Source organism: Podarcis muralis, chromosome 14 (assembly GCF_964188315.1).
Source record: "Podarcis muralis chromosome 14, rPodMur119.hap1.1, whole genome shotgun sequence".
Taxonomy (NCBI): domain Eukaryota; kingdom Metazoa; phylum Chordata; class Lepidosauria; order Squamata; family Lacertidae; genus Podarcis; species Podarcis muralis.
Window position 1 is genome coordinate 29,421,035 of NC_135668.1, and position 22,467 is coordinate 29,443,501.

At 49.5% G+C, this 22,467-nt stretch overlaps 1 protein-coding gene across 1 annotated transcript in view; it reads left to right on the forward strand.

Moving 5' to 3' along the window:
• ADAMTS7 (ADAM metallopeptidase with thrombospondin type 1 motif 7) overlaps positions 1-22,467 on the forward strand; it is a 68,380-nt gene continuing 45,913 nt past the window's right edge. The window contains exons 1-14 of the mRNA XM_028705450.2: positions 1-219; positions 2,231-2,592; positions 4,105-4,303; positions 5,866-6,053; positions 7,395-7,478; positions 9,245-9,369; positions 10,363-10,512; positions 11,504-11,647; positions 14,757-14,901; positions 15,903-15,995; positions 17,647-17,792; positions 18,895-19,064; positions 20,402-20,535; positions 21,882-22,002. Coding sequence (XP_028561283.2) covers positions 153-219; positions 2,231-2,592; positions 4,105-4,303; positions 5,866-6,053; positions 7,395-7,478; positions 9,245-9,369; positions 10,363-10,512; positions 11,504-11,647; positions 14,757-14,901; positions 15,903-15,995; positions 17,647-17,792; positions 18,895-19,064; positions 20,402-20,535; positions 21,882-22,002 — 2,128 coding nt within the window. The 5' untranslated portion in view covers positions 1-152. The remainder of the gene's footprint in view (positions 220-2,230; positions 2,593-4,104; positions 4,304-5,865; positions 6,054-7,394; positions 7,479-9,244; positions 9,370-10,362; positions 10,513-11,503; positions 11,648-14,756; positions 14,902-15,902; positions 15,996-17,646; positions 17,793-18,894; positions 19,065-20,401; positions 20,536-21,881; positions 22,003-22,467) is intronic.

Consider the following 22,467-nt stretch of genomic DNA (forward strand, 5'->3'; position numbering starts at 1 on the left):
GCGGCGGCGGCAGCGGCGAGCGCGTTCGCGTCGTGCAGCTGCTGCCTCCGGCCAGGGCGCGAAGCCGGGAGCCGCGGGCATGGAGGAGCAGGCGGCCGGGCGCCCCCCGCCAGCAGCCTGAGGACGCCCCCCGGCCGCCGCCGCTGCCCAGTATGGCCCTCCCGCTGCTCCTGGTGGCCGCCCTGCTGGCCCGCCGGGGGGGCGGCACCGAGAAGCCAGGTGGGTTCTGCGGAGCGGGGTGGGGAGTCGGACTGTGCCGCCTGCTTTCTCCCTTGGAGGCTTCGCCTGCAGCCCCCGGCTCCTGGCAGGGAATAGTTCCTATTGCATGGGGAGGGATGCAAAGCTAGGGTGCTCGGAGCATGCACAGAGTGCCTTTTCAAGAAGGGCCGGCGGAGGCAGAGGTGCAGGAGGAGACTGTGCCAAACCGGGGGGTGGCGGGGCGGGGGCAAGTCGGGGGTCCCGGCTCAAGTTGCAGCTTCTTGCAGCAGCAGAAGCAACAAACTTCTATGCATTCCTTTGAAAAGATCACTGCCTGCCATCTAGATTTCAGTGGGTGCTTTGGATGTTTGTGCACTGAATCTGGGCAAAAGGCTGCTTGGAGCAGCGCCCCCCCCCCCCACTCACCAATTCTATTGTTTCCTTGGAAATATTTGTGGCAAGATTGTGGCGGGGGGGGGGGGGGGAGCTGGGAGGCTCTCCTCCTCCTCCTGGCATCCGGCAGCCTGTTTTTATCCAAGGGGGGGGTCTCCTTTGTAGCACCCGCTGGGCCTTCTCCGAAGAAAGGAGGGATCTATCTCAGCTTTTCTGGAGTCCCAGTTGAGAAAGTGGATAGAGAAAAGTTCTTCTCCCCGCCTTCTAACATTGGAACTCACGGTCACTCAGTGATGCTGAATGTTGGAAGATTCAGGACAGAGAAAAGAAAGGAGTTCTTCACGCAGTGCAGAGTTGAATTGTGAAATTCACTCCTACAGGAGGCAGTGATAGCCACCAAGTTGGATGGCTTTCAGCTGGCATCCCTCTGTGTCATGAGACAATGGAGTGTACTTCCAGGGCTCCGGAAGTCAAACCAATGGCTTTTAAAACAGAAGGAAGAGCCTGGCTGCAGGATCAGACCACTGGCCCATCTAGTTCTGCACCCCCTTCTCACAGCGGCCAACCAGATGCCCCACGAGCAGCACCTGAGTGCAAGAGCACTCTGCCCACCTGCAACTCCCTACAGGTGGTATAGGCATCATGGCTAGTAGCCTTTAAAAAAGGATGAAAGACATTCATGAAAGATGGCGCTTTCAATAGTTACTGGCCACAAGGGCCAAAGTATATACTAGCTCAGGCAGCATGATGTTAAACGCCAGAGACTGGAAACTGCAAGAGAGGAGAGTGCTGTTGTTCTCAGGTCCCACTTGAGGGCTTTCCCTTGGGGTACCTGGTTGGCCACTGAGAGGACAGGATGCTGGACTAGCTGGGCCCCCTTTGGCCTGACCCAGCAGCCAGGATCATCTCCCGCTCTTGACCTCTGGAGGGCAGAGCAGAGGAAACTGGAGATTTGTCTACCTGCACTCTCAGGTGCTGTCTGCCAGCCAGAGCTTACCGTAAGTGATAAAGCTTTGGAAAGCACAGATTGCAGCTTGTTCTTGTTGTTTAGTCGTTTAGTCGTGTCCGACTCTTCGATTCCAGCTTAGTATAACAATAAAACTGTAGAGCTGGAAGGGACCTCAAGGGTCAGGTGTGCCAACTCCAGGGGTCTCTTGAAATCTCTGGGCGAGGGACCCCAATGTTAAGGGGCAGAGAAGGCTCCTGACAGTCAGACTCCCTGACTGTTCCTTCTCCATGAGCCTCGAGTGCCATCACCTTTGGCACCTTGACATGACCCTGCTGACGAGTCCAGCACATCTTCCTTCAGCTTCATAACCTTGTAGGAAAAAATGTGCCTAGGCATATCCTTGCTGCTACCATAACCCAGGTTTAAGGTGCTACTTGGCTCCTAGCTTTTATATCTCAGTTTCTAACACTGGCCTCACAGCTGCCTCCTTGGGGCAAGATCTGCTGGGAAGAGTTGCGGTGCTCAATAGGCCTGAGCTAGGTTGTTTCTTTGAATAAAAAGTTCACTGACACCTTGTGAGTTATTGCTGACCAGCTTCTGGTCTAAAACACCTGGAAGGTGCTTTGTTGCCGCCTTTGAGAGACTGGCCCTTCCTCTTTCCGGATGATCATTCCAAAGTATTTCCTGCAGGGGTTGGATCTGCCGACGCACAAGATCCTGGCTATGACGTCGTTCACCCCGTCAAGGTGGACGAGCGAGGCTTTTTCCTCTCTTACAACCTGTCCTACCGCTCGCTGTACAAAAGGGCCATCTCCTCGAGGAATCGCCCGCTTGCTTTCTACAAGCTGTACCACCGAGGGCAGGAGCTGATGTTCAACTTGAGCCTGAACAGCCGCCTCCTGGCTCCCGGCTTCGTCAGTGAGAGACGGTTTGGAGGCATCGCCCACGCCAAGATCCAGGCTTACAAGCAGAACTTGTGTCATATGATCGGGTCCGTTCAGAACCAGGAACAAGAAAGTGGATTGGCTGCTCTAAGCACCTGTGATGGGCTGGTAAGCATCATGGACTCTTTGCATCTTAAGACGTAGAACCATCGGATCGTAGAATTGCAGAGTTGAAAGGGACCCAGTGGGTCATCTAGTCCAACCCCCTGCAATAAAGGTAAAGGGACCCCTGACCATTAGGTCCAGTCGTGGCCGACTCTGGGGTTGCGGCGCTCATCTCGCTTTATTGGCCGAGGGAGCCGGTGTACAGCTTCTGGGTCATGTGGCCAGCATGATGAAGCCGCTTCTGGCGAACCAGAGCAGCACACGGAAACGCTGTTTAACTTCCCGCCAGAGTGGTACCTATTCATCTACTTGCACTTTGACGTGCTTTCGAACTGCTAGGTTGGCAGGAGCAGGGACCGAGCAACGGGAGCTCACCCCATCACAGAGATTCTAACCGCCGACCTTCTGATCGGCAAGCCCTAGGTTCAGTGGTTTAACCCACAGCGCCACCCGCGTCCCTACCCCCTGCAATAGCCATCCCCTGCAATAGCCATCTTCAAATATCTCAAGGGCTGTTATCTCCTACACTAGAGGGCAGGTCTTGAACCAATGGCTTCAAGTTACAAGAAAGGAGAGTCCAACTAAACATAGGGGGAAACCTTCTGACAGTAAGAGCTGTTGGGCAGTGGGACAGTCTCCCTCTGGAGGTTGTGGACTCTCCTCCCTTGGAGGTTTATAAGCAGAAGTTGGATGGCCATCTGTCAAGGATGCTTTAGCTGAGATTCCTGCACTGTAGAGGGTTGGACTAGATGACCCTTGGGGTCCCTTCCAACTCTACAATTCTGATTCTGTGATTCCAATGCCTTCACCAACCTGGTGCCTTCCAGGTGTTTTGGACCACAACTCCCATCAACTCAACATCATTAGCCCCAGCCAGCATGGCTGTGTTCTCATCATGACTGGGACTGATGGGAGTTGTAGTTCAAGACACCTGGAGGGCACCAGGTTGGGGAAGCCTGGCTTAGGAACTGACCTGGTGGCTTTGATGCATTGTAGAGTTGGAAACTTCCTTAATGGCAAGTTATAAATGCCGCTGACCTTCAGTGCAACATCCCTCTTTTGTTATGCTTTCGTACAACATCTGGTTTGGCGATTGTTGTCCGGCACGAGTAAAGGTAATTATAAGTCTCGTCTCCTTTGCAGATTCTTTTTTCTTTTTTTTTTAAAAAAAGTAATGTTTTATTCTTAGATATTATGATTAAAGGAAACAAACAAGACTCCTGCACGGCGTGCCCTGAAAAGCTTTGCCGAAGAGATCATGTGCAACACACATGAGATTCTGAGACCACCGATGTTGGGAGTCTCATTCCACTCTCAGTGATGGTTCAATCCTGAAAGGTTTTATGATAGTCAGGTCTATTTATTTATTATATAACAGGTTCCTGGACTAGATAGGTCATTGGCTTCATCCAGCAGGCTCTTCTTATGTTCTTATGTTATTTGCAACCACATCTGCAAACTCTTAAGACGTGGAAATTGATGTACCGTAGTGATGATGACTCTTGTCGTCTCCAGAAAGGAGTCTTCAGGCTGGCTAACGAAGACTTCTTTATCGAGCCACTGCCTGAGAGCAACTCCAGGGAGAAGGCGGCCCATCCCCACAGGATATATAGACGCCACGTCCCAGATTATGAGGCCGAAGAGTTTATTTCAGTCGTGAGCATGAAACAAGACAGGAAGCAGTCTGCCGTTGTCAGGATGTGTGGGGTCCAAGGTAACACCCCCCTCCTCCTGGTTCACAAATGATTTGTTGGCTGAAGGAAGCTTCCTAATGTGTTAGCTTCCTAATGTGTTAGCATTACTTTCCTCCCCGAGATTGCATGCTGACTTTGTTATTCGAAAATTCACATTATGTCGCCTAGATGTGACATTAATGGCATGAATGCGGCTCACATGAATGTACGTGTCAATGTAAACAGCAGTCGTGGGTGAGAAAAGCAGAATCAAGTCTGTAGCGGGGGACTTTTTATCCAGAAAAATGTTGAATCCATGCTTCTTAATGGAAATTACTGGGGACATGTTTTCAGCTGTGGCTCAGCTAAGCAGACCAGGGCTGGTTTTGACCTTTTGAGCTCTAAATACAGACCTGGTACCCTCCAGATGTTTTGGACTACAACTCCCATCAGCCCCAGCCAGCATGAATGAAAAGAGAACTTCAGAAACAATGCGCCTGCAAAAAAAAAAAAAGCAGAAAAAATTTGTTTGTGCTGGCTGGGGCAGGTGGGGGTTGTAGTCCGAAACATCTGGAGGGCACCAGGTTGGGGAAGGCTGTCCAAAATCTTTTGGACACAATTCAGAAGAGCATTTTCTGCATTTTTGCAGGGGAGTTGTTTCCAAAGTTCGCTTTCCAGCTGCCTAATTGAGCGTGACCGCAGTTCAAAGGCTGGAAGAGAGAGCGGGGATTGTGTGGGAGATGGTGCAGCCCTGACTGGGCATTCCCCAAAGGGCAAGGTTTTCTTCATGCCATGCAGCTCCTAAAAATCTCCATCTATGTTGCCGCTGGGGGGGGGGAAGCCTCTGGAGCAAATTGGGAGATGTTCATGGTGGGTTTTGATTGCACTTTGGGCCTCCCACCTTGCCTGGGAGGATCTAATTTGTAGATTTCACTTTGAGTCGAGACACTGATTAGCCACGGATACTGTTCCCCTACAGTAAACACTTTCCACCTGAAGGCAGGCTCGCTTGGGGGTGAGAGTTTGCCCCTGTTGCTTTTAGGATCCCCCCCGCCATTCAAAACATGGCTTCAGAAGCTTTTCTGAACTACAACTCCCATCACCCCTGCAGTTGGACTATGCTGGCTGCTGGAAGTTGTAGTTCAGTAACAACTGGAGAGCCAAAGTTTCCCCAGCCCTGGACTACAGCAAAAACTTGCCTGGAGAATCAAAGTTGGGTGGTGGGCATGCATCCTTGTTGCAGAAGAAAGAGGTATGTTAGATCCCATTATTTGAGTGGGAAGATGGCATAGATCCAGGGGTTGGAAGCCTGTTGGACATCAGCTTCCACCAGTCCAAACCAGCATGGTCAATTGGCAGTGATAGGAGTGGAAGCTGAAGAACTTCAGGTTCCCCATCCTTGAGTGACATCAGCCTTCCCAAGCCTGCTGCCCTCAGTGGTCATAAGTGGTGATGGGAGATGGAGTCCAACCACATCTGTAGGGCACAGATGGACCCATACCCCTGTTGAAGGGACCCAGATGCTTCAAGGCTGAGCAGCTTGTAGAGCAGTGGCAGCAGAGGGTCCCAGGCATCCTCTCATCTTCTCCTCTCAACCTCCAAGAAAGCCTCGAGACCTCTGAGAAGCAGAGAGAGAAGTGGGAGGAGAAGCGGCGGAGGAAGCGGCGGATCAAGCAGCGCTCTGTCAGCAAGGAGAAGTGGGTGGAGACCCTGGTGGTGGCCGACACCAAGATGGTCAAGTATCACGGCAGCGAGAACGTCGAGAAGTACGTCCTGACGGTCATGAACATGGTGAGTCCTTCAGGGGTGGGAGAGAGAGAACCGGTCTTTGTACTGGGTGGGGAAAGCTGCTCAATGCACTAGACCAGTGGTTCCCAAACTTTTCCAGGCCAACTCCCCTTTGGTCCCATAAACTCATCCCCAATGCCCGCTACCCCATAAAAAGTATTATTCACAATAGTGGTTTGCAGAACCTACTAATGAAGATAGTAACAGGTCTAGAGTGAGAGACTAGGGTGATCTCTGCTGTTATGAGACTTTTGTGGGTGAACTGAGAGTTTGTTGGACCTTGGGCGAGAACCCAGAGACTGAGAGGGAGAGTGTGTCAGAAGAAAAAGGAATTGATACTGATTTCTATATATTAGTAACATTCATATTAATGTAACATTTTTATAGGTACAGTTGTACCTCTGGTTAAGTACTTAATTCGTTCCGGAAGTCCATTCTTAATCTGAAACTGTTCTTAACCTGAAGCACCACTTTAGCTAATGGGGCCTCCCACTACTGCCGCACGATTTCTGTTCTCATCCTGAAGCAAAGTTCTTAACCCGAGGTACTATTTCTAGGTTAGCGGAGTCTGTAACCTGAAGCGTAACACTGTACAGTCGTACCTTGGATCTGAAACACCTTGGCTCCTGAACAAATCGGCTCCCGAACAATCGAAACCCGGAAGTGAGTGTTCTGGTTTTCGAACGTTCTTTTGGAAGCCGAATGTCCGATGGGGCTTCTGCGGCTTCCGATTGGCTGCAGGAGCTTCCTGCAGCCAATCAGAAGCGCTTTGGTTTCCGAACGTTTTGGAAGTCGAACGGACTTCTGGAACGGATTCCGTTTGACTTCCAAGGTACGACTGTAACTGTGTGTGAAATTTTTATCACTTCTTAGCTCTAAATCAGAAAAAAAGACAATCTGTGTAAAATCCTATTGCTGTTTATTCCAATTCAGTGCCAAGCTGCTGCTTTCCCCGGAGGAAAGCAGTGGGGCAGACGGAAGCATGAATGAGCCCTATGTCGGGTCCATCAGCTTCAGTGGGTCTGCTCTGAGCAGGACTAGCGTTGAATACCAGCCTTGATCTTCTGAGGTCCAAGTGTAGCATGGTGGCTAGAATGCCAGACTAAGACCTGAGAGACCAGGGTTCAAATCCCCACTTGGCTATGAAGCTAACTGCCTTTCTCAATCCAAACAACATCACAGAGATTTGAATGAGGAGGGGGAGAAGCATGTATTGCTTGGAGAAAAAGGTGGGATATAAATGCAGTGAATGAGTGCAAGTTACAAAGGGAGTGTGGTGACAGCGGGGTCTTCCCACCCTCCACCCCCTGAGCCTTCATCAGCTCTGTTTCTCCTTTGGCGCAGGTGGCCGGAATGTTCCACGATGCCAGCATTGGGAACCCTATCCATGTTTCCATTGTGCGCCTTATCTTCCTGGAAGAAGAAGAGGTACAAAGAGGCTTTCAATACCGCTGTGCTGTTTTCATTATCTGTATTTTAATAGATTCAGGTGTTTTTAATTATTATTATTATTAGTTTAATTACTTTTTAACAATTGCATTCTATACGCTTTTAGCTTTTTGCATTTTATCTGCGTCCTTTTTTATTTGTGTAAGCTGCCTTGAGTTCTGGTCTGGGGAAAATGTGGTATATAAAGAAATATAATAATAACAGAAGCATTTAGCTGTGAATTCTACATTGCAGGGGATAGGAGTAAATGACCGTTTGGGTCCTTCCTGTCTCTACAATTCTATGATTCTGAGGTTAGCTAGCACACCTTCTGTTCCTGCCAGCACCTCACAAGATGTAGGAGCAACTTTCTGCAATTAGGTTGAACGGGCCTCTGGGAATTTAGGTGCCTCTCTGCACAACCCGCAGACCACATAGCAATTTCTCCCTGAAGCAATTTCAGTGGCCTTTTCAGGCTTCCCCTGTCAGCCTAGCGCTGCCTCTGTGAAAGGCAGGAAGTGTTTCTGGAAAGGTTGTCCAAGGTGGTGGTTTGCAGCGGTGAGGGTCCTTCATGCACGAGTCTTCTAATTTGTCCATGGGTGTGTGCATTTCTGTGCAGATTAGGCTGCTGGGGTGTGTTGGGAGGAGATGTTGTGTGCTTGTATTGCGTGCTTATGCATGCAATTATTGGGGAGGGGGAATCTTCAAAGCAGGGCTGGACCAACGGCAAGAGATGTTGCTCAGGGCAATGACACCAGTAGACACATCAGTGATGCAATGCACAAGGCCCAGGATCTCTTGAAACACTGGCCGGGGCTGCTGGAAGTTGTAGTCCAAAATGTCTGGAGAGTGCAACAGCTTGGCAAAGGCCGATTTAGTATCCGACCCTATTAGGAGCTTTGTAAATAATAAGGTGGAGGACACAGAGTAATGGGAATGCCCCCAATATGTGTCTTGATGAAATGCTAAACAGGAATTCAGCGCAAAGCATAGAATAATAGAATTGAAGAGCTGAAAAGGACCTCAAGGGTCATGTAGACCAACATTCTGCAGTGCAGGAGTCACAGCTAAAGGTTCCCTGACAGATGGCCAGCCAACCTCTGCTTAAAAACCCCCACTGATGGAGAGTCCACCACCTTCCAAGGGAGCCTGTTCCACTTTTGTTAACGGAAATGTTATCCTAATATTTAGTCAGAACCTCCTTTCTTGTCGTTTGAATCCACTGGTTCCAGTCTTCCCCTCTGGAGCAGCAGAACTTGCTCCATCTTCCATGTGACAGGCAGCCCTTCAGATATTGGGAGATGGCTATCGTACCTCCTCTCAGTCTCTTCTTCTCCAGACTAAACATACCCATCTCCCTCAACTGTTCCTCATAAGGCTTGACTTCCAGACCCTTGATCATCCTGGTCCTCCTCTTCTGCAAAACCTTCCAGCTGGTCAACATCCTTCTTAAATTCAGTGGTACCTCAGGTTACATACGCTTCAGGTTACATACACTTTAGGTTACAAACTCTGCTAACCCAGAAATAGTACCTCGGGTTAAGAACTTTGCTTCAGGATGAGAACAGAAATCGTGCGGCGGTGGCACAGCAGCAGCGGGAGACCCCATTAGTTCAAGTGGTGCTTCAGGTTAAGAATGGACCTCCAGAATGAATTAAGTACGTAACCAGAGGTACCACTGTAGTGATGCCCACAAGTGGACACAGGTGGGGTTGGACCAAAGCAATGTTTGCTAACCGGGAGGGACCTCATCTCCGTTTCTGTAGGACGACCTGAAAATCACTCACCACGCAGACAACACCTTGAGGAGTTTCTGCAAGTGGCAGAAGGCCATCAATGTGAAGGGGGACGACCATCCGCTGCACCACGACGTGGCTGTCCTGCTCACAAGGTATAGCTCTGCTCAGGCTCTGCACTGGCGCTACCACGCATTTCTTTGAAGGCATTTATAAACCGCCCAACATTTTTTTAGGTCTCTAAGTGGTAAGTCCATGCTCTACGAGCAAGGGCATCCCATGTGGTTCCCCACTGATGTCGTAGGTTTCCAGATCCCTTCGGTCCCAGCTGGCAGAGCCAGCGATTGGGGTGGTAAAGAGAGCTGGAGGCATCATGCAACATGGAGCCCGTTGTGCTGCAATGGGTCCGTGCATCTGGCTGTTAACCAGAAGGTTGGTGGTTCAACCCCACCCAGGGATGGCTGTGGGCAGGATGCCTGCATTTTAGGGGGTTGGATTAGATGACCCTTGGGGTGCTTTCCAACTCCACAATTCTATGAACATCTGGAGGGCACCAGGTTTGTTTGTTTTATTTCTTACATATATACAGCATCTTTTAATATTTTAATATTTTGTTGGAAGCTGCCCAGAGTGGCTGGGGAAGACCAGCCAGATGGATGGGGTATTATTATTATTATTATTATTATTATTATTATTATTATTATTATTTGGTTCTCCTGCTCGTCTTCCCCACCCCACCCCCTACAAATAATTTTTATTGGTTTTCATGTAAATACAAAAACGACATATAGCTACAGTAACTTGTCCAGTGGTACATTAAGTTTCATATGCACTACACAGTACACAAGCAGTGTGTTACTTTTTTCATTATCAATTCAAGTATCCTCCCACATACTTTTGGCTGAGGGGGATGGATTGAACCAAGGTCACCCGGTGAGCTTCCTGGCCAAGTGGGGATTCGAACCCTGATCTCCCAGGTCCAACAATCTAACAGCTACATTACACTGGCTGTTATCTACTCAGATTGGAATGAATATGCAATTAACAGTAGATGTGATAGAACCTCTGCACAACCCTTTATGCAAACACACCAGGCTGACTGCTGCCTCTTTTTCCTCATGTGTGTGTTTTCTGCCTGCCTGGGGAAGGAAAGACCTCTGTGCCGCCATGAACCGTCCCTGTGAGACTCTCGGCCTGTCTCACGTCTCCGGCATGTGCCAGCCTCACAGGAGCTGCAACATCAACGAGGACACAGGGCTCCCTTTGGCCTTCACTGTGGCTCACGAACTTGGACACAGGTACTGGAGGGGCAGCGCTCGTTGATCACACAACGCATAGCTAAACTGTGGAACTCCCTCCCACAAGAGGCAATGATGGCCACCAATCTAGATGCTTTAAAAAATGGGTTTGACAAATTTGTGGAGGAGAGGACTATTGATGGCTACTAGCCATGATGCCCATGCTCTACCTCCACAGTTGGAGGCAGCAATGCTTTTGAATGCTGGTTGCTGGAAAACAGAGGAGGGGAGAAGGCTCTTGTGCCCAGATCCTGCTTGAGGGCTTGAGCTGGGGCTGGTGGGAGTTGTAGTCCAAAATATCTGGAGATCACCAGGTCAGGGAATGCTGCATTTAGAGCAGGGGTCAGCAACATGCGGCCCATGGGCCGGATGCGGCCCACGAAGACCGTTTTACCAGCCCACAAGCTGCCCCTGAACCAAGCTGCCTGCTCAGCGAGTCCCCCACACGCTGCACTAAACTGGTGCAGTGCGGGGACTTGCTGAGCAGCACTGGAAATTGCGTCTGCGCATGCACAGATACTGGAAATCGTTTCTGCGCATGTCTAGATGCCGAAAAGCGCTTCTGCGCAGGCGTGATTTTCGGCATCTGAGCATGCGCAGAAGCAATTTCCGGCACTGTGGACATGCACAGATGCGATTTCCGGCGTTGCACTGTGCCAGTCCGGCTCACAGACGATCTCTGTGGGAGTGATCCTTGACCCCTGATTTAGAGCCTACTACCTCCCTCTTCCCGCAGACAGCATGGCCCCAGTGTCACATGACCCTGCTGGCTAGGGCTGATGGGAATTGTAGTCTCAACCCCTCTGGAGAGCACTTGGTCGGCCAAGGCTGATCCCTCAAAGGCTCGGGGAGGGAAGACCCCCGTCCCGGGGTGTGTGGATGTGAATTTGGCTTCCGTCCCAGATCTTGGGGTGCCCCCTTGAAGCTCCTTTGCGGTCGTGTCTCTGGGCGCGTGGCTCACCTCCCCCTTTGCGGGGCTGTGCTCTTACAGTTTTGGGATTCAGCATGACGGAAGCGGCAATGACTGTGAGCCAGTTGGGAAAAGACCTTTCATCATGTCTCCACAGCTCCTGTACGACACCTCGCCACTCACCTGGTCCCACTGCAGCAGGGAGTACATCACCCGCTTCCTCGAGTAAGTCTGGGGGCCATTACCATTGGCGTAGCTCTCGATAGCTGGGGCTGTGATGCAGGGGTCCTTGTTCACTCTGTGTGTGTTGGAGGGGTGGGGCGAGGCATTGGGTCATTTGGGTCAATGAAACGACTTAAGCCCCAAATTCCTGAAAGATCGTCTCCTTCCCTACAGACCCTCTCGGGTGCTGACATCAGCAGAGAGGGCTCCTGCAGTCAATGCCCCTTTAGGCTTTTGAATGTTTTTTTTGACATGGTGGTTTTTGAATTATGAGCCATAGAATCATAGAACTGTAGAGTTGGAACAGACCTCGAGGGTCCTCTATTCCAACCCCCTGCAACACAGGACTCTTGCTTAATGTGGGGCTTGAACCCACAACTCTACCGACTGAGTCACAAGCCATGGACTTCTGCAGGAACGGCACGCTGCAAATGATAGTCGCACCTGTGCCTGCTCACACCTATGCCGTCTCTAAGATTATGCAATAATCCCATAAAGAGAGCCAGCGTGGTGTAGTGGTTAAGAGCAGTAGACTCGTAATCTGGTGAACCGGGTTCGCGTCTCTGCTCCTCCACATGCAGCTGCTGGGTGACCTTGGGCCAGTCACACTTCTCTGAAGTCTCTCAGCCCCACTCACCTCACAGAGTGTTTGCTGTGGGGGAGGGAGGGAAAGGAGATTGTTAGCCGCTTTGAGACTCCTTAGGGTAGTGATAAAGCAGGATATCAAATCCAAATATACAATAATAATAATTAAAGATGCATTGCAATGACCAGGGCAGATCTCCGTGCATTGCCTTTCAGGTAGTTCTGCTCAGTGCTATGTTTCTAGAAAAAGAGGTGCTGGAACGCACCTTGAACACCTCCCTTGTTCTCTTATAATGGTGCCCACTTCAGAGGTGCCGGAACTGAGTTCTGGCGAGTTCTGGCTGGAAAAAATAGACTTGGATCTACTATTTTCTGTGGACGTACATGGGCAAATTTTTGGGGGAGCTCCAAGATCTTCTTTCAGGTGACTTCAGTTGTGTTTTCATTGAAGTTTCATGGTACGTAGGAGAACTTGCACCCCACTCTCTTGAAACGGAAGGCCCACCAGTCTTTTCTTGGTTCTCAATGATTAACTTTGAAGCACACAGTGGCCGAAAAGTTACCTTTTCATGCTGATGAGGCAGTTCTAGGAGGCTTGAGGCAGGGACCCCACTGCAGAAATTTGCCCCTCACCCTGATCCCATACCCTCCAACATTTATCTGATGAAAATAGAGACGTCCTATTCAATAACAATAACAATAGCAAAGGTACCCCTGACTGTTAGGTCCAGTCATGGACAACGCTGGGGTTGCGGCGCTCATCTCGCTTTATTGGCTGAGGGAGCCGGTGTACAGCTTCCGGGTCATGTGGCCAGCATGACTAAGCCACTTCTGGCGAATCAGAGCTGCATACGGAAACACTGTTTACCTTCCCACTGGAGTGGTACCTATTTATCTACTTGCACTTTGACGTGCTTTCGAACTGCTAGGTTGGCAGGAGCAGGGACTGAGCAACGGGAGCTCACCTCGGCGCATGGATTTGAACCGCCGACCTTCTGATCGGCAAGCCCTAGGCTCTGTGGTTTAGACCACAGCGCCACCCGCGTCCCTCCTAATAACAATAGTATTTTTTACTATTTATACCCTACCCATCGGACTGGGTTGCCCCAGCCGCTCTGGGTGGCTTCCAACATATATAAAAACATAATAAAACAATTAAACTTTTTTTAAAAAAAACCTTCCCTATACAGAGCTGCCTTCAGGTGACTTCTAAAGGTTGAATAGTTACTTATCTCTTTGACACGGCATCACTGGATGGCCGTATGTGGGTCGACACTCAGAATCGAACAGTGTGTGGGTTACATGAATGAGAGATAAACAGTTAAAGCCTTGATCCAGGAGGGGTTTGGCTCTGCCTTGGCCCTGTGCTTCTAGTGTGGACTCCAGCCCTGTCCCAGACAAGATTGGTCCTCTTGGAAAGGCTGTGCCAAATTCTTTCCTCCGGCATTGTTTATTTTTAACACCACCTTGCTGCCAATTCCTGCCTCCCCCCAGGGCACTTAAGCCAAGTGCCTGGGGATTGGGGGTCTGTCTGTCAGCTCCTGCTTGGCCCAGCTGCTCTTCCCCGCTTTGGCTCTTGTAGAAAAGAACCACAGAGGTTGTGAGGGCAGCAGCTGCAGTCCAGCTGCCTGTCAGCCCTTTTCTTGCTATTTCTTGTGACAGAGCAAACAACCAGCACCTTAGCCCAGATTTCAGGCCCGTGGCTCCAAGGCAGCGAATGAGCCAAGCCATTCAGGCCTTGCGTTGGGCTCACTTGGGAATGAGGTAGAACCCTGCCTAAAGGCTTGAGGTCCCCTGCAGAGGCCATTGTGTCAGATAAGAGGTTCTGGGGCTCAAGCCAGCCTGGAAATTCAGGTGGCTTTGATGGCGCGTAGTACCTTCCATCAGCTTCAGCTGGTGCCCCAACTCTGCCCCTATCCAGACAGGGATAGCCTAACTTCTGTCATCAATGTCCTGGTAAACCTAGGTTAGATTACAGTGGTACCTCGGGTTAAGTACTTAATTCATTCCGGAGGTCTGTTCTTAACCTGAAACTGTTCTTAACCTGAAGCACCACTTTAGCTAATGGGGCCTCCCGCTGCTGCTGTACTGCCGGAGCACAATTTCTGTTCTCATCCTGAAGCAAAGTTCTTAACTCAAGGTACTATTTCTGGGTTAGTGGAGTCTGTGACCTGAAGCGTATGTAACCTGAAGCGTATGTAACCCGAGATACCACTGTACTGCAACATGTTATATGTGTGGCTGCCTCTGAAGACTGTTGGGAAACTTCAGCTGGTGCAGAATTTGGTGGCCTGGTTGCTCACTTGGGCAAGACAGTTTTGAGCATATTACACCAATCCTGGCCCAACTGCACTGGCTGCCAATTTGTTTCCAGGCCCAATTCAAAGTGCTGGTTTTGAGCTATTAAGCCTTTATTGCATATCTTTAGGTACTAGGTGAAAACACACTCCTTCTCCCAGGCCTTTGGCTAATTCAGCAACCCATGGCTTTGTGTTCACCCCTTTCATTTGACTCTTTCTCTCCACAGCCGGGGCTGGGGGCTCTGCCTGGACGACCCACCGGCCAAAGATGTGATCGACTTCCCCTCCATCCCTCCGGGAGTCCTCTACGATGTCAGCCATCAGTGCCGGCTCCAGTATGGTGCCTACTCCACCTACTGTGAAGATATGGATGTAAGGAGGGGCTGGAGCCTTGGGGCCTCCCCAGTTATTTTGGGTGCAGCAGCAGCATCAAATTCCAAACAGGGTAGGCAGGTCGGGGTGGGGTCTAATCTCGTCCGAGAAACTCTCTCCAGAAGGAAACTTCGGTGGAGAGGAGGCCAGTTCAACCAAGATTTGGGTAAGCAGCTCCTGCGTTTTCACCCCAGGTAGGGCCAGTACTGTGAATATAGAATCACACAACTGTAAAGATGGAAGGGATCCCCAAAGGTCATCTAGTCCAACCCTCCGCAGTGCAGGAACCAGAGCTAAAGAATCCTTGACAGATGGCTATCCGACCTCTGTATAAAAACTGTCAATGAAGGAGAGCTCGCCACTTTCCAAGGTCACTCAGTGAGCTCCATAGCCCAGTGGGGGATTCAAATCCTGGCCTCCCAGGTCCGAGTCTGGTGCTCTAACCACTACACCACACAAGCATTTCCTCCATTCCTCTTCCCCCACTTTCTGCTGTGTGCTTACTTTTCCCTTGCTAGTCTCCCACACCATGAAAGTTTAGGCCAACCTTCCCCAATCTTGCACCCTCCAGATGTTTTGGACTACAGTTCCCATCGGTCTCAGTCACACTGTGTTGGGGCTGATAGAAGTTGTAGTTCAAAACATCTAGAGGGCACCCGATTGGGGAAGGCTGACTCGTAAGGTCCTTGGAGCGGGGACCTGTCCATTTTCGCTTGTCTTTATCAAGCACCAGCTATACATTGATGGTGCTATGTAAAGAATGCCAATTTCAGTCCCTTTCTTACTGTGCTCCTTTCGAATTGGTCTTTGGTTCGCACAAGACTGTCAAAAAGAATCCAGAGTGTTGGGGGCCACATTGGCAGGGAAACTGCACTGCCTGGATTTGGAGATGAGAAAGGAATAAGTGGGAGCTTCTCCCCTTTTCTGTAGGGCAGTGTGGGGCTCATTCCACCCATAAGGAGAGAAAACTCACCTCTTTTTTTTGCCTTCTCATCTTACAGAGTGTCTGCAGCACGCTGTGGTGCTCCGTGGGGAACACGTGTCACTCCAAGCTGGACGCAGCGGTCGATGGCACCAAATGCGACGAAGGCAAGGTAATTACCTTGCAAACGCATGCTCCTCTGGACTAGGAGCTGGGTTCAAATCCTCCCTCAGCCATGAAGCTCACTGGGTGGTGAGCACAGGCTACCTCTGTTATTGCAACTTAAGGAGATTTTACTTTCCTCCATGCTTTCCAGGCATGGTCCACGCTACTTTAAAGCTCTGTGTCCAAGCGCCTCGCCAAGAGCCATTTGTGGTGCTTCAGCTTTAAAGGGCAGGTTTTCACTGGGAAAACTCCAGGGCGAAAAAAACGGAGCACTCAGACATGGAACTTTAAAGTGCAGAGCTGTGCCTGAAAAGTGCAGGGCAAAAGGTGTGTGTGAATAAGCCCTCAGTGCAGACAATACTGAGCTAGGTAGATGAGTGGGCAGACCTGGTTTAAGGGAGCTTTTTGTGTTCCCACTGCTGGATTTGGCTTCTACTTGACTCTATAAAATGCACTCTTTCTCAGTATATACAGACAGCCACTCTTTCCTTCCACTGCAAAGAAAGTGTGTTCCAGTTAGAGCTGGAGATGGAACCCAAATTACTCTTGGCTTTATTGTTTTTATTTTTTAAAAGGAGAGCATCTCAAGTTTCTTCCTCCTGCTGGCCTTGGGTGCAACCTGAGATGTTCACACACCAGCCACAGGCTGCCTTCATTAAATCTGTCAGGGCCCTCTCCCAATTCTGCCTTAAAACTATCCCAAACTGCAGGCTGAGAGGCTGCTTTTACAAAATCCACAAAATCCTTTTTTCCGCAACCCCCTCTTCTTCTTCTTCTTCTTTTAAAAAAAGCTTCCAGCCTCATGAAGACTTTTGAAAACTTGAGAGCTCACTCACTGCTCTACAACCTTTCATTTGGACATAATGTTTATTACATCTATTTTATTAATTTGGTTTATGAGTCACCTCGTAAAAAGTACTCTCTAGGCTATGATAATGGTTTTATTCTACTATTAGCTTCTAGGTTCGGATCATGCCATTTGTTCTGGTCGTGAGGCTTTTAGGACATAATTTCCCCTCTTTTAAAGCTGTCACGAGTTAAAGAGAATTTGTGAGTCATGCTCTGCTGGTTTGCGGATAAAACGTTGTACTTAATTAGGAAGACCGTTCGAGGGAAAATGATCAAACTGCCTGCTTCAGGCTTGCATTTTCAGATATTGCCTGTGGGGTTTCTAAAATAACTCCCCAAACATAAAGCCCAGAATCTTTCTCATACACACACACACACACACACACACACACACACACACGTGTCTATTTATATGATTGCTAAGGTACTGAAATTCTGCTACAATTGTTAGAGTTTGGAGATGTACAGTGGTACCTCGGATTAAGAACTTAATTTGTTCTGGAGGTGTGTTCTTAACCTGAAACTCTTCTTAACCTGAGGTACCCCTTTTTCTAATGGGTGCACCGCCGCGCCACCAGAGCATGATTTCTGTTCTCATCCTGAAGCAAAATTCTTAACCTGAGGTACTATTTCTGGGTTAGAGGAGTCTGTAACCTGAAGCGCCTGTAAACCTGAAGTGTCTGTAACCCGAGGTACCACTGTAATCCAAAACATCTGGATAGTGCCAGGTTGGAAGAAGGCCTTGCCTGAGCCTGGATGTACAGGCCAGCCTCATCTGATGTCCTCCTCCTCCTCCCCTTCCTCCACAGTGGTGCTTCAATGGGGAATGTGTCCACATGGGATACCGCCCTGAGTCCATCAACGGAGGCTGGGCGGCTTGGAGTTCCTGGGCGGCCTGTTCTCGGACCTGCGGGGCGGGCGTGCAGAACGCAGAGCGGCAGTGCAACAGCCCCACGTAAGTGACTGACCCTTCTGCTTGCAGTGGGGGGCGAGCGAGGGGAGCATATGAGAACATGAGAAGAGCATCGGCTGGATCAGGCCAGTAACACTTCTAGTCCAGCATCCTGTCTGTGAATTTGTCTAATGCTCTTTGAAAGCCATCCAAGTTGGTGGCCATCACTGTGGGAGGGAGTTCCATAGGTTAACGATGCACCATGGGTGTAGCCAGGATTTATGTTGCCCGGGCCAGGGGAGGTGGGCAGAACACCCACCTGTCCTCATCCTCTGTCTGTCTCTGTCTAGCAGATTTGGAATGAAATGTCTCGAGAACTGTTGTTTTAAATTACCTTCTTTTGAGCCCAAGTGCTCAGAAAAAACCTGTCGAAATCTTCAGTCGTTTGAAAACTAGCAAGTTAAATTTAAAAATTAACGTCAGGGAGTACCTTTCATGTGCCACAACATCATCCAAATGACCTCAGTGAGAATTTCAGTTTCAGATACAGTGGTACCTTGGGTTAAGTACTTAATTCGTTCCAGAGGTCCATTCTTAACCTGAAACTGTTCTTAACCTGAAGCACCACTTTAGCTAATGGAGCCTCCCATTGCCGCCACACTGCCAGAGCACGATTTCTGTTCTCATCCTGAAGCAAAGTTCTTAACCTGAAGCAAAGTTCTTAACCTGAGGTAATATTTATGGGTTACTGGAGTCTGTAACCTGAAGCGTATATAACCTGAAGCGTAGGTAACCCGAGGTACCACTGTATTCTGATTATTTCTACTTTCCGTTAAGTATTTTTATTTATTTACTTGATGGGGGGGCAGCTGCCTCCCCTGCCCCCTGGCTGTGCCCATGCTGTGTGCTGCGTGAAGGACTTTTCTTTTATCTGGCCCGAATCTTCCAGCATTCAGCTTCCTTGGATGTCCACGAGTTCTAGCATCATGAGAGAAGGAGAAATGCGGTTCCCTTTCTCCTTGGCCATCCAACCTCTGCTTAAGACCCTCCAATGAAGGAGAGCCCCCCGCTTTCCAATGTCTTATGTTCCGCCGTCAAACAGCTGTTATGGTCAGATAGTTCTTCCTAATGTGGGTGTGCGTCGGTCTTTCTGTCCCAACCTCAGGCCAAAGTACGGTGGGAAGTATTGCCTGGGGGAGAGGAAGCGCTTCAGGGTTTGCAACACCAAGCCCTGCCCCTCCGACGGACCCTCTTTCCGCCAACTCCAATGCAGCCGCTTCAACGGCAGAGCCTACAAGGGGAAGCTGTACAAATGGACTCCACTCCCTAATAACAGTGAGTCCACCTCTCTCTCTCTCCAGCAAAACAACAAAGATGTATTTATTCATGTATGCATGTATTAGTATTCCACCTTTCCTCCAAAATGTGGAATACATGGTTTTCTGCATTTTACTTGCACAACGACCCTGGCAGGTAGACTAGGCTGAGGGGGGTAGCAACTGGCCCAAGGCCACCGGTTAGATTCATGGCAGTTACGAATCCTGGTCTCCTAGGCCCCAGTCCAGGACTTGGACCGCTGCTGAATTCATACGATTACTCCTGCGGTTATTTAAAACATTTATTTGTTTACTTATTCGCTTCATTTCTATTCCACTTTTCTTCCAAGGAGTTCAAGGTGGACTACACAGTTGCCCCCCCCCTTCAATCCCCACAACAATTCTGTGAGGTAGGTTAGGCAGAGAGGAAGTTGCCAGCCCAAGGTCACCCAGCTAGGGGATTTGAACCCTGGTCTCCCAATTCCTGTTTCGGCACTCTAACCACTGCACTACACTGTTGTTCCTCTGGGCAATAGCAGAGCAGTTCAAAGAAGACAAAACACACACACACATTAATCTGTTTATAATCTCAGTAAGATTATATTCATGGTTGTGTGTGTGTGTGTGTGTGTGTGTGTGTGTGTGAGAGAGAGAGAGAGAGAGAGAGAGAGGGTGGGGGTGGCTAGGACCTGAGAGACTTGGGTTCAAATCCCCACTCGGCCAAGAAACTGACTGGGTGACCTTAGGCCAATCACTGCCTCTCAGCCTAACCTACCTCACAGGGTTGTTGTGGAGATTAAATAACGAGGGAGAGAACCATGGACGCAACCTTGATCTCCTTAGAGGGAAAAAGTGGGATATGGAATGTAATAAATCAAAATCCATACTGTAGCTATGCACACACAGGCACCAAGCTAAAAACTTAAGCAGCCAGTAAATGCTTGTGTGGAGAAGAAAGTCTCAAGGAGGTGCCATGATCTCATCAGAGTCAGCGCCTGCCTTAGCTCAGAGAAATGTTTGTTTATTTATAGAAGTATTATTTATATATGACCCTTTTGTAAGACATCAGGGCAGTGTACAGCAATATTAACATATTTTAAAATGAGAAGCACTACAAAACATTCACTAAGCTGACTAGCAAATCAATGGCCATTTTAAACAGCTGCCCAGGCTGGTCAGCATAAAAAACACACCTTCAAAATCAAAAGTGAGGGTGCCCGCCGCATCTCTGCATGGGACCAGCAATGTGTAACACCTCATGTATTGAATACCTAATGCTGGCAAGCTGTTCCTGGGCTTCAGGAGAGGAGAGGAGAGGCAGTCAAGTGTCTGGACTTTTCTCTCTGACATCCTCAGTTAACCCTTGCGAACTTCACTGTCGCCCGGAGAACGAGTACTTTGCAGAAAAGCTCCGCGACGCTGTCATTGATGGGACCCCGTGTCACGAAGGAAACTCGAGCCGAGACATGTGCATTAATGGGATCTGTAAGGTAGGAGAGGTTTGGGGAAGTGTGACTCCCTGGATGGAGGAGAGAGAGAGAGAGAGTTTAGAGACTAGCCCTCGCCCTGTAAGAAGATCCCTGCATGTAGTAATCTAGCATATTGAAGTGTGCTGTGCTAACATTCTACATGCAGGGCATGGTGAGTCAGGTGAGAGAGCCTTCAGAGACACAGCCCTGCAATCCAAGGTGGGGGTGCAATCCAGTGAGATAGGAAAGCCAGGAGCTCAATGGCACCTTAAACCTAGGTTATGGGTGCAACAACGGAATGTCTAGGCGCGCCTTTTTTATAACAAGAATACAGAGCTGAAAATGAATAAATTGCAGCTCAAATATGATGTTCACATGGTCTAGTCCTTCCCTTGCCCAACCCCCTAATATTCTTACGAGAATCTCTTCTCCAGTCTTCAGAGAGGAGCTGGAAATGGGGAGGCAGAAAAAGTCCTCCTTTCCTTCCACTTTGCAGTTTTAATCTGAAATCTTAGGCGCAGTAGTGCACCCAGAGCTCAGAAACGGCTCGCCCTAATGAAATTCCCTGTCGCAAAATGCGCCTAGAACAATGGGAGTTTCGAACACTGGTGCAAACTAGAACCCAGCCACTTTACATTCTGTATTGTGGCCAAAACTGCCCGGGTAGGCAGGGTCCCTGTGTGTGGAAAGAGACCATGGAAACAGTAAGCGTGGAATTTCTTGCAAACCCTGACGATGCCTAAGGTTTCCGGAGGAAAGGAACAAATCCAGAGTTCCCCTGCCAAACCTAGCCTGGCAGCTTCTCTCCCTGATAAAGGAAGGTCCCCCTGGAGAGTTTTGAAATAGCCTGTCGCTGGCTCCAGCAGATTAAGTGATCAGAGAGGCTGGTGAGCCAGAGAAGGATTCACAACCCTCCAAGTAATGACAGGTGAAAGGGGATGTGGAGCAATCCATACTTTGCCTCTTCTGGCTTCTCAGAGAGGAACAGGAAGTGACGAAATTGGGGGTGGGGAGGGTCTCCCCGCGAGTTGGGGCAGTGCATGAGCCTAGTCTGAAGTGGCTGCTTATCTGTCTTTCTTCCTCCCTGCAGCCTATTAGAATTTATGTATTTACTTATGACCTCTTTATACATGTATATCCTGCACATTGCAATTCCAGTGGCTGTGTAATAAATGCATGTGCCCTTGAGCTTCTGCCCTGGACTTCCGGAGAGCAAGCCTGGATTTTTGCCTCAGAAGTCAGCCAGTGTGAAGATCCAATCGACCCCACCCAAGCACCCCCTAGGTTTTTGGACTACAGTTCCCCTCAGTTGCTCTGGAGGTGCTGGGGGCAAGGCTAACCCATTGCCCTTCCCTGATGCCTTTCAGAATGTCGGTTGTGACTATGAGATTGACTCCTACGCCGTGGAGGATCGATGCGGCGTTTGTCGTGGAGACGGGTCGACCTGCGAGACCGTCAAGAAGACCTTTGAGGAGAGCGATGGGCTGGGTGAGGATGTTTCCGCCAGATTTGGGGCCCCGGTTGGGAATAAGGTGGGATGTCAGAGGATAGAAATGGAAATGGAGCCGCCTGCAATGAATGAACATGGATCAGAACATAAACGGATGCCTACTGAAGTATAGGCCGGTTCCTATACTATATAATAACAGCAAGAACCTTTACTGTACTAACAGAACTGGACAACAGGGGCAAAGCAACTGCTTATTTCTGAAGGCCTGGCCACTCCCACTCACAACGTGATTGGCTGTCAAAACTTCCAAGCTGCGAATCATGACTCAGAGTTTAAGGGCCAATGGCAGAGGCCCAAATCCTGAAATGTTCTGCGATTGGATATCATGTATCGAATCGGAACACAGGGACTCAGAATCCTTAGTCCAGACTGAAGCTCAGGCAAACACAGACCATTGAATACATAACACCTACCAACATCACTGATGGAGGGTGTTGGTGGGG